At 34.6% G+C, this 15,322-nt stretch overlaps 1 protein-coding gene across 10 annotated transcripts in view; it reads right to left on the reverse strand.

Moving 5' to 3' along the window:
• Nucleotides 1–15,322, reverse strand: part of SENP6 (SUMO specific peptidase 6) — a 116,574-nt gene that overhangs the window by 50,841 nt on the left and 50,411 nt on the right. For all 10 annotated transcript variants that reach the window (XM_077903329.1, XM_077903328.1, XM_077903327.1 and 7 more), the window contains 2 exons: nt 14,884–14,954; nt 1,274–1,419 (listed from right to left, as the gene is read on the reverse strand). In XM_077903329.1, coding sequence (XP_077759455.1) covers nt 1,274–1,419; nt 14,884–14,954 — 217 coding nt within the window. The remainder of the gene's footprint in view (nt 1–1,273; nt 1,420–14,883; nt 14,955–15,322) is intronic.

Below are 15,322 nucleotides of genomic sequence, written 5' to 3' on the forward strand. Positions count from 1 at the left end.
TACTTCATTCATGAGCTACTTACTGTAAGGCATTATACCTTAAGGTAAGGTAAGTACCTTAAGGTAAGTACCTCATCTTATTAGTAATTAAGTACTTTAGATTACCTCATCTTATTAGTAATTAAGAAATACCTAGTAACTTACTTTACAGTGGACAAATCTAGGAAAGTACAGTTTTGTTTTGTTTTTTAATTTACTTATTTGAGAAAGAGTACAAGCAAGAGGAGAAGCAGAGGGAAAGGGAAGAGCAGACTCCCAGCTGAGCAGAGAACGCGATGCAGGGCTTGATCCCAGGACCCTGAAATCATGATCTGAGCCAAAGGCAGATGCTTAACAGATTGAGCCACCCAGGTACCCTTAGAAAGTCCATCTTAAGATAAAAGTTTTAATGTGAAAATCAATGTTGTGTGCATTCCGATATGATGCAATGGTAAGATTATAGAATCGCTTTGGAGGATTCTGGAAAAATGCATAAATCATAAAGAAACATCATACTCCCCACAAGGTAGGGAGAATCAAGTATCAAGGTGATGAAAGACATGGAAGGACTAAGGAATTATTCCAGATTTAAGACAACTAAGGATCGTAACAAATATAACACAATCCTGAATTGGATCCTGTTCTGACAAAGGACATTAATTAGGTGAAATTTGAATAGTTTGTGGATTAGGCAGTAATTTTGGATCCATGTCAATTTTTAAATTTTGACAGTTGCACTCTGGTTATATATAAAAATGCCTCCTCTCCACCCCACCCCCACCTCTTTTAAGGAAACATGAACTAAAGTATAGTGATAAATGGGTATCATGTCTGTTACTTATATTCAAATGGTGCAGAAATGCATGCGTGCACGCGCACACATACACACACACACACACACACACACACAGAAGGTAGAAGGAAGACAGAGGGAGGGAGAACAATACATCAAATGTGGAAAACTGGGGAATCTAATAGAAGAGTATACGGATAGTCCTTTTATGATTTATTTTTTTTGTAAATTTTAAATTATTTCAAAATATTTCTGGTTTGAGAGGTATTATTTGGAGTATGCTGCAGGCAGGCACTGCTAAATTCTTTTCAGAAAATATGTGTTCTACATTTTCAACAGTGAAAAAAATGACATAATGAAGGCAGAAAAGTTTGCTTAAAGAACTTTTCTACGTCTTTTCTAGTCCTGTAAGAAAAGGTCACCTAGAATTTAGTAAGTACTAAAGATAATATTGATAAAAATACCAACTCATTAGCAACCAAGAATAATTTCTCCACCCACCTCTAAATCAGTTAAACATTTTTTTGAAGCAGGAGACAGAGGAGGTGGAGACTGATAGGTACTACTGTGACGTTTCTGCGGTACTTTCCTTTTAACTTCAGACTCCAGGTGTGATTCAGACTCCTCAGTTTTCTTCATTACACGATCTAAAGGAAGGAGAAAAAAAAATAAAAGTACCCAATTAAATTTTATAAATTCCCCATGATCTTTGCTATAAACAACGCTAATTTATATTATCAAATTATTTTATTTTGGTCAAAATAAATTAACATCACAACATATAATAAAGAGTAACCAAAAAAAAAAGAGTAACCAAAGCTTGGGAGCAGGGAAAGATGGCTGAGTAAGAGGATCCTGAACTCACTTCCTCCCTTGGACACTGAGGCTACAATTACATATAATGCAATTCACTCTGAAAATGACCTGAAGATTACCAAAACAGATCTTCCGCAGTTAAAAAAAATAAAGGAAAAGGCACATTGAGGGACAGAGATGCAGTCAGGAACCAAATCTCCTGCAGGCAACCGAAAAGTGGGAGGGCTATCAGAGACCTGGAGGTCCTCCTAGTGGGGGGATCTAGTTAGGCACCCTGACTCTGAGAATCACACCAAGAAGACAAGCCACCATAACACCTGGCTTTGAAAATCAGCAGGGATTAACTCCAAGAGCTTTGAAAATCAGTAGGCCTTAACTCTGGGAAAGCTGGAGGGCTATTAAAAATATATATATATATTCTGCTATTAAAGGGCCAGTGCATTATATCACTTAGTCCTAGACCCAGAACAGAAGCAGCACACTTTGAAAAGTACCTGAGTTATACATGAAAGAGATTCACTGACTTAGTTTAAGGCATGTGTAAACAAAGAGGTTTCTTTCTCTAAGAACAGAAATGCTGGGAAGCACCATTTTTTGCCCTTCTTCAGCCTATCTGACCAGACACTTACAGGTACCAGTTTTGACACAACCTATCTAACTTACTAGCACTGCTTACCCCTTCCCAGCATTCACCTGTGAGCCCACCTCCCTCAAGCAGCCAAACTCCATGGGAGCCTCAAAAGCAACTCCCACAACACCACACCCAGTGAGCAACCCCTCAGGGATGCTGCCCCTCCTATAAGCACACTCACAGCAGCTGCAGCTGGACCTCTCAGCCAGGTGTGCCAAGAGCTAACTGCCTACCCATCAGCAAGACCACCACAGCTACAGCCAGGCTTCAGCCAGGCGCGCTGACCACTGTACCTTATAGAAGTCATGGTTTAATCAAAACAGGCAGGTGCACACACAACCTACACAGCAGATACCTCTGGAGCATCTGTCTAGTGACTAGGGAAGAGTGTGCTTGCTATCTGACCTCATAGGATGCCTTCTACATAAGACTACTGCTTTCAGATCAGAAATAGCTGACCTACCCAATACATAGAAATAGTCAGAAAAATGAAGACACAGTGAGATATATTCCAAATGAAAGGAATAAGACAAAAATAAAAAAAAAAATTAAAAAAAGAACTAAACAAAATGGAGATACACAATTTACCCAATGAAGAATTCAAAGTAATGGTCATAATGAGGCTCACCAGACATGAAAAAAGAGTAGATGAACAAAATAACAACTTTGATATAGTGATAAATTTTAAAAAGAGCCAATCAAGAGTTGAAGAATACAATAACAGAAATTAAAAATACACTAGAAGGAATCAACAGCAGATTAGAGAATGCAGAAGAATGGATGAACAATCTGGAAGATATGTTAATGCGAAGTACTCAAGCTTAACAGTGAAAATCATTTCAAAAAAAAAAAGAAGAAGACAGGTAAAAGAACCTCTGGGACAACATCAAGTATGCGATGCGAACATCCACATTATAGGGGTCCCAGGAGAAAAAGGGGTAGATAATTTAATCAAAGAAATAATGATTGAAAATTTCCCTAACCTAGGGAAGGAAACAGACATCCAGGTCCAGAAGCATAGAAAGCCCCAAACAAGATAAGCCCAAGGAGGTTCACAACAAAATATATAATAAAATGTCAAAGATTAAAGATAAAGTGAGACTATTAAAAGCAGCAAGAGAAAAGCAAACAGTTATGTGAGAGGGAAACCACACAAGGCTATCAGTTGATTTTTCAGCAGAGACTTTGCAGCATAGAAGGGAGCAGTATCATATATTCAAAGTGCTGAAAGGAAAAAACCCACAACCAAGAATACTCTACCAGGCAAGATACACATTCAGAATTGAAGGAAAACTAAAGAGCTTCCTAGACAAACACAAGATAAAGAAGTTCATCATTGCTGAACTACCTTAGAAGAAATGTTAAGGGGTATCTTTTTTTTTTTTTTAGATTTTAATTTTATTATTTACTGAGAGAGAGAGAGCGCGTGCGCACGAAAACATAAGAGAAAGTATGAGCAGGGGAAGGGGCAAAGGGAAAGGCAAAAGCAGGCTCCCCACTGAGCAGGGAGCCTGACACAGGACTTGATCCCTGGACCCCAGGATCACAACTTGAGCCAAAGGCAGACAGCAGATGCTTAACTGACTGAGCCATGCAGATACCCTGTAGGGGGACATCTTTTTTTTTTTAAGATTTTATTTATTTATTCATGAGAGACAGAGAAAGAGGCAGTGACAGAGGCAGAGGGAGAAGCAGGCTCCTTGCAGGGAGCCCGATGTGGGACTCGATCCTGGTACTCCAGGATAATGCCCTGACCCCAAGGCAGATGCTTAACCACTGAGCCACCCAGGCATCCCAAGGGGACATCTTTAAGCAGAAAGAGAAAACTATGGAAAGAAATCTTACCACTAAAGCAAACATACTGTAAAGGTAGTAGATCATGTATGAAACTAGTATGAGGTTAAAAGGCAAAAGTAGTAAAATCAACTATTTCTACAAAAATTAAAGAATACACAAAATAAAAAGACATAAAATAACATCACTTATATAAAATGTGGGAGGAAGGAGTAAAACAGTAGTGTGCTTAGGATGTGTTTGAACTTAAGCAACCATAAATTTAATATAGACTGCTAAATACATAGAATATTACACATAGGGGATCCCTGGGTGGCTCAGAGGTTTAGCGCCTGCCTTTGGCCCAAGGTGTGATCCTGGAGTCCCGGGATCAAGTCCCGTGTCGGGATCTCTGCATGGAAGCAGGCTGATTCTCCCCCTCTGCCTGTGTCTCTGCCTCTCTCTATGTCTACCATGAATAAATAAAAAATTTAAAAAAAATTATACATAAACCTTATAACCACCAACCAAATACCTACAATAAATATACAAAAACTATAAAGGAATCCAAGCATAGCACAAAAGAAAGTCATCAAATCACAGGGAAGAGAGTAAGAGAAAAGAACAGAGAACAATTATACCAAAACCAAAAAACAATGAACGTAATGACAGTAAGTACATACCTATCAATAATTACTATAAATGGACTAAATATTCCAAAAAATAGGACATACGGTGGCTAAGTGGATAAAAAAACTAGACCCATCTATATGCTACCTATAAGAGACTCACTTCAGACCTGAAGCCACATACAGCCTGTTAAGTGGAAGGAGAGAAAAAGATATTCCATGCAAATGGAATTGAAAAAAAGGCTGGGATATAGCAATACTTATATCAGGCATAATACACTTTAAAACACAGACTGTACCAAAAGACAACAAAGGGAGTTAAATAATGATAAAAGATCAATTCAAGAAGAGGATATACCAATTGTAAGTATCTGTGCGCCCAACGCAGGAGTATCTAAATACATAAAGCAAATATTAACAGACATAAAGGGAGAAATTGACAGTAAAACAATAATAGTAGGGGGCTTTTAACAACCCACTCACATCAATAGATAGATCATCCAAATGTAAAGTCAATAAGGAAACAGTGGCCTTAAATACCATATTTAGATGGAATTAACACATAAATACCAAACATTTCATCCCCAAACAGAAGAACACACATTTTTTTCAAGTGAACATGGAACATTCTCCAAATGAGATCAATTGTTAGGCCACAAAATGAGTCTCAAAAAATCTAAAAAGCATCTTTTCCGACCACAGCAGTATGAAGTTAGAAATCAATCACAAGAGAAAAACTGAAGAGAAAAAACCCCACCACCATCCCCAAAACACATGGAAGCTAACAACATGTTATTAAACAATCAATGGGTCAATGAAGAAATCAAAGAGGAAATTTAAAAAATACTTGGAGACAAATGAAAACCGAAAACACAATGGTTCAAAAACTTTGGGACAGGGGCACCTGGGTAGTGAAGTCGGTCGAGCATCCCACTCTTGGTTTTGGCTCAGGTTGTGATCTCAGGGTTGTGGAATCAAGCCCCATGTTGGGCTCTGCATTCAGCAGAGTAGGCTTGGGATTCTCTCTTCCTCTGCCCCTCCCCCATGCTCACACGTGTGTGAATGTTTTCTCACCCTCTCTCCCGCAAATAAACAAATCTTAAAAACAACAACAACAACTCTGGGATAGATCAAAGCAATTCTAAGAAGGAAGTTTAAAGAGATACATGCCTACCTCAAAAAAATAAGAAAAATCTCAAATAAGCAAATGTACCTTTACACATCAAGGAACTAGAAAAAGAAGAACAAAGCCTAAAATTAATAGAAAAAGGAAAATAGGGATCCTTGGGTGGCGCAGCGGTTTAGCGCCTGCCTTTGGCCCAGGGCACGATCCTGGAGACCCGGGATCGAATCCCACGTCGGGCTCCCGGTGCATGGAGCCTGCTTCTCCCTCTGCCTATGTCTCTGCCTCTCTCTATCTCTATCTCTCTCTCTCTCTCTGTGTGTGTGACTATCATAAATAAATAAATAAAATTATAAAAAAAAAAGAAAAAGGAAAATAATGAAAAGTAGAGTAGAAACAAATGAAAGAGATTAAAGAAACAATAAAAAAGAAATGAAACCAAGAGTAATTCTTCGAAGTTAAAAAAAATTGAACCTTTAGCCAGATTCACTACAAAAAAGAGCATTTAAAATCAGAAGTAAAAAAAAGTAAAAAATAAAATCAGAAAAGAGAAGTTACAACTGACACCACAGAAATACAAAGAATTATAAGAAACTATGAAAAATTATATGCCAATAAGTTGGAAAACTAGCAGAAATAGATAATTTCTAGAAACATACAGTTTTCCAAGACTGAATCAGGAAGAAACAGAAAATATGAACAAACCAACTACTACTAATGAAATAAAATTTTTCATCAAAACATCCAACAAACAAAAGTCTAGGACCAGAGAGCTTCACAGGTGAATTCTACCAAACATTAATATCTATCCTTTTCAAATTCTTCTACAAACACAAAAGAGGAAGAAATGTTTCCAAATTCATTCTACAAAATCAGCATTACCCTGCCAAAATCAAACAAAAATATTAAAAAAAGAAAATTATATATCAACATGCCTGATGAATACAGATAGAAAATTCCTCAATATTAGCAAATTGAATTGAACAATACATTAAAGAATCACTCACTACCATCAAGTGGGGCTTATTCCAAGGATGAAAGGACAGTTCAATATCCACAAATCAATGTGCTACATTAACAAAGTAAAGGATAAAAATCACGTGTTCATCTCAGTAGATGTAAAAAAGCATTTGACAAAATTCAGTATTTATTCATAATGAAGACTCCTAAAAGTGAGTTTAGAAGGAACATACCTCAACATAATAAATGCCACATACGACAAACGCACAGCCAACATCATACTCAATAGTGAGAAGCTAAAAGCTTTTTTCTGAAAACAACGATGTCCACTCTCACCACTTTTATTTAACATAGGACTGGAAGTCCCTAGCTACAACAATCTGAAAAGAAAAAAACTGTAAGACAACCAAATTAGTAAGGTAGTAAAACTGTCATTATTTGCAGATGACATGATACTACATTTAGAAAATCCTAAAGAGTCCACCAAAAAACTATCAGAATAAATGAATTCAGTAATGTTGTAGAATAAAACATTAATATACAAAAATGAATTGGTTTTCTGTACACAAATAACCTAAGCAGAAATGTTTTAATAATCCCATTTACAATTACACCAAGAAGAGTAATATAACTACAAATAAATTTAGTGAAGTAGGTGAGACACTTGTACTGTGAAAACTAACACACTGATGAGAGAAACTGAAGATGACAAAAATAAATGGAAAGATGTATCATACTACCTAAAGCAATCTACAGATTCATTGCACTTCCAATTGAAACACCAACAATATTTTTCACAGAACTAGGCCAAATAACCCTAAGATTTGCATGGAACCACAAAAGACTCTGAATAACCAAAGTAATCTTGACAAAGAAGAAAGTTGGAGATATACAATCTCAGATTTCAAACTATCCTACAAACCTATAGTAATTAAAACAGTATAATAATGGCACAAAAACTGGTATATAAAGCAATGGAACAAAATGGAGAGCCCAGAAATAAACCCACACTTAATATGGTCAATTAATCTACAAAAAGGAGGCAAGAATATAAAAGAGGGAAAAAACAGTCTCTTCAATAAATGGTGCTAGAAAAATCGGACAACAGTCACATGGCAAAGAACAAAACTGAATCACTTTCTTTGGGGGGGAGGGTATATTTTTTAATTGGAGTTTGATTTGCCCTGAACCACTTTCTAACACCATACACAAAAATAAACTCAAAATGGATTCAAGACCTACATGTAAGACCTGAAACCATACAACTCCTAAAATAAAACACAGACAGTAAACTCAGCTGAACATCAGCCTTAGCAGTATTTTTCTGTATGTCTCCTCAGGCAAGGGAAATAAAAACAAAAATAATTAATTGGGACTATAAAAACTTTTGCACGGTAAAGAAAACCATCAACAAAACTAAAAGAAAACAGACCAAATAGGAGAAGGTATTTGCAAATGATATTATCTGATAGGGGATTAATATCCAAAATATATAAAGAATTTATACAACTCAAAAACAATCCAATTAAAAAATGGGCAGACAATCTAAATAGACATTTTTCAAAGACAGACACATGAGAAGATAGATCAACATTACTAATCACCAGGGAAATGCAAATCAAAACCACAATGAGGTATCATCCTACATGCCAGTCACAGTGGCTAAAAAAGATAAGAAATAACAAGTGTTGATGAGGATGAGGAGAAAAGGGAATCCTTGCTCCCTGTGAGTGGGAATGTGGGAATGTAAACTGGTATAGCCTCTATGGAAAACTATAGTTTTGAGGAACTATAGAAGTTCCTCAAAAAAATTAATAAGTAGAAATATCACAGGATCCAGTAATTCCACTACTGGATATTTACCCAAAGAAGTAAAAAAAAAAAAAAAAAAAAAAAAAAAAACTAACTTGAAATGATATTTCCATCCCTATGTTCACACACACACACACACACACACACACACACACACAGGAATATTACTGAGCCATAAAAAATGAAATTTTGCCATTTGTGACAACATGAACTTATTATGCTAAGCAAAAGAAACAGAAAGACCTTATAATTTTACTTACGTGTGGAATCTAAAAATAAAACAAACAAAAAGCAGAAAGAGACCTATAAATACAGAAAATACACTGATGGTGGCCTAGAGGGAGGAAGGGTAGCCAAAATGAGGAAAGAGGAGTAGGGGACACAGGCTTCCAGTTATGGAATGAGTAAGTCCCAAGGATAAAAGACACAGCATAGAAAATATAGTCAATGATACTGTAATTGTGTTGTATGGTGACAGATGGTAGCTACACTTGTGATGAGCACAGCATAATTTACAGAGTCATTGAATGTGGTATTTTATGTCAACCATACTTCAGTAAAAAATAGTATTACTAAAAGAATGGCTAGAACTTTAAGTTGTAACCTGTAGTCATGTCCTGATAGCTCTAGTCTGCTTTTCATTACTCACCAGGATCTCCACACAAACTGTGGACCACTTTTGTTAACTGTACTAATATTCTCTTCAGCTTGTTCTATGTTACTAAGGCAGCAGAATTTCAGTACTTTTCACACTGAATCCATCAATCAACTGAATCAATCTCTCTCTCTCACACACACACACACACACAAATGCACTCCTTTTTCTTAGTTACTCTTCTTAGATTAGTAATGAGAGAGGTGCCTGAATGGCTCAGTTGGTTAAGTGTTGAAATCTTGGTTTTGGCTCAGGTCGTGTGATCTCAGGGTCATGGGATTGAGCCCTGCAATGGGCTTCGAGAACCTCTGCCCCTCCCTCCCCACTAAAACAAAAAATGATTAGTGAGGAGAAAAAATTTTAATTCAAACATTGGTTACAACTGTTTAAATGAAGGCAACTAAACTAATATGCAGCCTAATGGTTTTTTATGTTCAAGAAATACAAAAGGACTTTCCTCATTATTTTTCAATATATATTTAATAATTTTCATTAAGGATTTAATTAGAATTTTAAGTGACTAAATGAACATCAAAAACAGAATTTAACATTTATTACAATCTGATTTTATCAGCAAAGATTTAAGTATGCAAGAAGACAAAATATGTTTCCAAAACACAAGTTAATGAATCTATAAATCAAAATGTTCCACCTGCATAATCTCAAGTTTGTTAAATATTTCCATATTCCTATCCTCAATATCCTCATATCTTTTAATTTTTAAATAAGTAGATTATCTGCACACAGAAATAAAGTTATGTAATATTTCTGACTTGATATACAATATTGTGTGAAGAAACCTATATAATTATTCTTGTTATTGTAATCACACAGAATTGCATCAAGTGAATTCTATCTTCTCAGCCTTTGGACAGTTCAAGCACATTTACTTTCCTGGACATCAAAGCTGAAATATAAATAATAGTTAAGTTCTCCTTGTACCTCCTTCCTCACATTCAAGGAATTCTACTAACAGCTCTTAAATTCATTTCTTTTATTCCAACAACACTGCCACTACATTTCAGATGTGTAAGTCTTGCCTAGATTGATTTTCCTCACCCCAAATAAGCTTGGTTTAAATGCCTCCCCCCTACTGCCAAAGTGACCTAACAAAAAATAATATGACTATCATCCTAATGCTTAAAATCTTTCAATGATTCTAGTATCTAAGGAAAAAATTCAGAACCACATCTTTTCACAAGCAAGTCTGTGTTGATGTTTCAGGCTTCCAAACGAGCTGCACCTCAAAGAGATACATTTTTCCAGAGTGTTTTTTTTCCTTTCACTCTCTCATATATATTGCTGTTCTCTACACTAATAAAGCTTTCCCTATTTATCTAAGTAAATTCAAACCATTCTTTGTTAAGAAGCTGCATCTGCCTCACACTAAGCATGAATAAGCAATATCTAGAACTTCCACAGCATATTATCTGTACTTCTATTAGCACCTCATTTTATTTCACTGTTAGGATTTGTACTGATTCTTCATCTCATTGTAATAAATGTCAGCTCTGAAAGAGCAGAAATTATGTTTTAGGCATGTGTTCTCCCAGTGTCTAGAAACAGCACGAGCTGAGGGCTCGAAAAATGTTTACTGGATTAATGAATCACATTACAAAAGATAAAAACTATATGACATACTTTAAAAAAATGAAATTACAAGTGGAATAAAGAAATGCTATTACTATGTCATCACTGAAAATGCCTTAACTTTGCTGCACAGTGATACTAATTTACTAGCAGATCTGATTCACTTTTTTGAGAATTTATCCATGATATTACTAATATCTTGGAAATATTTACTCTAAGGATAGTGACAGAATACAAATTGTCTTTATTCTGGTCAGGTATTTGCTTTTAAATTATTTTTACAGTCTTTCAAAAGAGAAAGACAAGCCAGAATAACAGCTGGTTGTAGCTGCCACCTTGACTAATTTTTCAGTATAAAGTAAAACTAAAGTTATGTATTACATTCTCATTACAATCTCCTTAAAAAAAATCACTTTTGATTATGCTAAATAAGTGATAAGCAGGCAAAGGCCACAATAAATAGACATTAATAAAAGAAATTCAAACGGCCTTCGTAATGCTTCACCAATAATGAAGGAAACGTGGAAAAACAAATACTATTTCCCTATCAGACTCCCAATGCCTAACTGAATGATAATAGCTAATGTTGCTGAGGAGTGTGGAAAAAAAAAAAAAGAACAACAACACAGGAATACTCAAATACTGTTTGTTGGGAGCTGACACACCCTTTTAAAGAAGGCCATTTGGCAGTAACATATCAAAAGTCTTCAAAACGTGTATAACATTTGTCCCTATAATTTATTTCTAGGGATTTAATCTAAAAAAATAATAGATTCAATATATAAGATGCATATGCTAGATTCTTAATTGTAATATATATAATATCAAACCACTGAAAACAACCTAATCACGATACATAAATATAGTGGTTGGTCACTACTCATTAAAAAGTAATTACAGAGATTTGGATATATTAGTTTGTAAAGAAGTCCACCAAAACTAAACATCCATTTGATTCTTGGGCTTCTTTCGATTGTGTTTCCCAGACTGGTTTTTCCCTAATATTCCATTATCTTTTAATGAGAGTATAGAAACCAGACTGATATCACAACAAAGTCAAAAAGCAAGTTATAGAATATTATATATAGCATAAATGTTTTTTAATAAAATGTATAAGCACAGAAAAAACTTGGGAAGTTATATATTAAGATGCTAATGGAAGACACACACAGACTGGTTAAGAATGACAGTATATTTTCTCCTACACATGGGTTAAATAGTGTAAATCAGATATTTAAGTTGTAATCATAATGTAATTAAGAATATAACTAAATGTTCAATGTCTATTAATTCTCTTTGACAAGAACACAAACAGAAAAGAAATAAGAGATCTTAACTTATAGCTCTATAGTTGTTGTTATTCTGTATATTTAGAAAAATACAAAAACAACACCAAACAAATGAAGCAACAAACTATGTGATCTGACCAAAATTTAAATTTTTTTTTAAATTTATTTATGATAGTCACACACAGAGAGAGAGAGAGAGAGAGAGGCAGAGGGAGAAGCAGGCTCCATGCACCGGGAGCCCGACGCGGGACTCGATCCCGGGTCTCCAGGATCGCGCCCTGGGCCAAAGGCAGGCGCCAAACCGCTGCGCCACCCAGGGATCCCCTGACCAAAATTTATACTTAATAGTTTACAAGCTTTAATTTTAATCCCAGAAAACTGCTTGTCAATGCTACTAAGTGCTGATATATGACTGTAACTTATCAAAATTTATAGTCTTTTAAATGCAAAATAAAGGGGAAAAATCATCTTAGATGTTAAGAACTATAAAAAGACAGTGAGTTATTTCTTTTTAGAACATTATTCCAGGTGCTATGCCAGCAACTACAAATCCTGGAGTGTGAACTCTCAATGCTTTCTCTTGTTGTTGTTGTCTTTAACTCTGAATGTTTTAAAAAATATCTCCAAAGGAAATCCTAAAATAAAATGCAATCTTCATGCAACAATATATGCAATATTATAACACTGTTATTCACCCTGTACTTAAGTTCACATGTACCTAACCCAATACAAGTGACAAAGTTCATGAGTTAAATATACCAAGTGTATTTTACCTGAGCCCACAGCTAGAAATAATCAAATAAATAAGAGAGAAGGTACTGCTTTTCCCTACACAATAATTCCCATTAATAAATGTAAAAGAAATGAAGAAGAAAATAGAAATTTATCATTAGATAAACACCATGTAATAATAGTTACTTACCAGCAAGATCCACCAATGGATGCTAAAGTGAGTGGGTGAAAGCTTAAGAAAAAACGGGGTATTTGCATAGTCTCAGAGTATCTTCTCACGATCTTTATTAAATACAAAGAAAAAAATATTTTTTCCAGTGGAGAAACCCAGCAGAAGCTATCTAACTCCATGAGATAGTAGTTAACATAGAAAGACATCAACATCACTCTTGATGTTATGTGTTTTAAAAAGACACATCACTTTTGTGTCTTTCCAAAATGCATAGCTTCAACCTAATCGTAAGACATCACATAAACTCAAATTGAGAGGCATTCTATGAAGTAACCGACCATTACTCTTCAAAACTGTCAGACAAACTTAAAGACATGACAAATAATGTAGTATGAAATGCCAAACTAGAATTTAGAGGAGAAAATGAGTATTAATGAAAAACTGGTGAAATAGCTTAAGAATGTTATACTGATGCCAATTTCTTAGTTTTGATAAATGTACTTCTGTGACTGTAAGATGTTACAACAGGGGAAGCTGGTAAAGGGTAAATGGGTACGCTGTACTGATTTTACAACTTTTGTCTAAGTCAAAAATGATTCAAAATTTTAAAAAAATGTAAACATTATTTTTATCTACTTAATGAATGTTGTCAAATAAACTTTAAAAATTATTTGTAACAAACCTGGGGCTGACTCGTATCTAAAACTAGAAGATAATATCACTTAACTTACCAAAATGCACTTGTGCAATAGGAATGATAATACCTATTATGCAGTTCTCCTCTGAGGAGTAGAAATAACTTTCTTTCTGATCTAGCATGAAAACAGTAAAGCACAATGGTGGTATAGGCTTTTGCATTATCAGCTCCATGTCCCTGAGAAACTGTCTAACTCTTCTGTGTTTCAGTTTCCTCTGTACACAATGCAGGTAAAGTTAAATTTAGCTTAAAGGATCCGGGATAATGAGCTAGGATAAAAGTAAATTATGAATACAAAGCATTTGACTCAGTATCCAGTACAAGAGTTCAAAAAAGATTTAAGGTATAACAGAATGAATGTTGAAGTGGGTAGTCATTATTAATAAATTTAATGTAGTGTCCATGTACTGCCAAATATAATTCACATACCTAACTGCCAAGTTATTAAGAAAGGATGAAGATAAATCTGGAATACTCTCTTCATAAAATAGGGATACATTTAATATACAAATAAAAGATTTCCACTCAGAGTAGCAAAGAATATGGGTGCTTTAAAAAACAAACTCTTAGCTACCAGGAAAACACAGCTGTTTAAATTAATTTTGGATAAAACCAGAAGTCCTGGTTTAAGCAAGAAAAGGCCTGGGACAAACAAGATAGACACACAGATTAAGAATCACTAGATAATAAAAATCAATTTGATAGTGAAACATTTTCCATAAATGTTATTTGCCTTTATTTTTGCACTAATATCAGTACATTAAAAGATTATTTCAATGAAAATAAAAATTTCTACCCACGACTATTTCCAACATCTACTATTAACCCAACTGCCCTAGGAATGGTCTCTTAAATTCAGTGGTTGCCTAATATATTCTAAATTTTAGGCTCATAACCATTTAAAATAAGAAAATTACATCATGAAAGATTATAATTATAATACAGTTCAACAAAACACAATTTTGAAGCTATAACCCATCTACAGTTCATACGTGGATCCTGAATTTAATGAAAATGCTAATTTAAAAAAAAGGTTTCACACTGTTATCTCCTGATTGTGCAACCACCCTGATAATTTCAGGTCACAAAAAATTTTAAGTAAGATTTCAAAATGCTTTTCTACATATATCTATTATACTTGGGAATATTCTAAAACCATCTCTATTTCTACCTTTCATACAACTATTTGAAACCCTTCACAGGTATCAACAAATAAAACTGTACACACTTACCAACACCTTGAGGCCGACTCAACCTTACAGAATTATTTTCAAATTTTTGGACATGAGGTGGGTATTCTTTCCTAAAAAAGGAAATTTATATAGCTTTATTCTAACAGAAAAAAATATTTTCAAAACGAAAAGGCTGAGGAAATACTTACAATATGTTTATTAAAAGAAAACAATAGCTTCTTTGCCACATAAAAAAAAGTGATACTATAAAATAAAACTGTATTATAAGATATACTAAAGCTTATTACATTGTAAGGTCTCTAAGAACAGTGACCATATTTTATTTAGACTGTTAATCAAAGCCCATAGCAAGCAGATTTTCAAATATATAGTTAATAATAAATGAATCCAAATCATTGTCGCTTCAGAGTAGTCACCAAAGTTATATGGTGCACAAAACTTTAGTTTTCTTTTGGAATTATCTTCATAATCAATTCAA

Source organism: Canis aureus, chromosome 7 (genome assembly GCF_053574225.1).
Source record: "Canis aureus isolate CA01 chromosome 7, VMU_Caureus_v.1.0, whole genome shotgun sequence".
Lineage (NCBI taxonomy): Eukaryota > Metazoa > Chordata > Mammalia > Carnivora > Canidae > Canis > Canis aureus.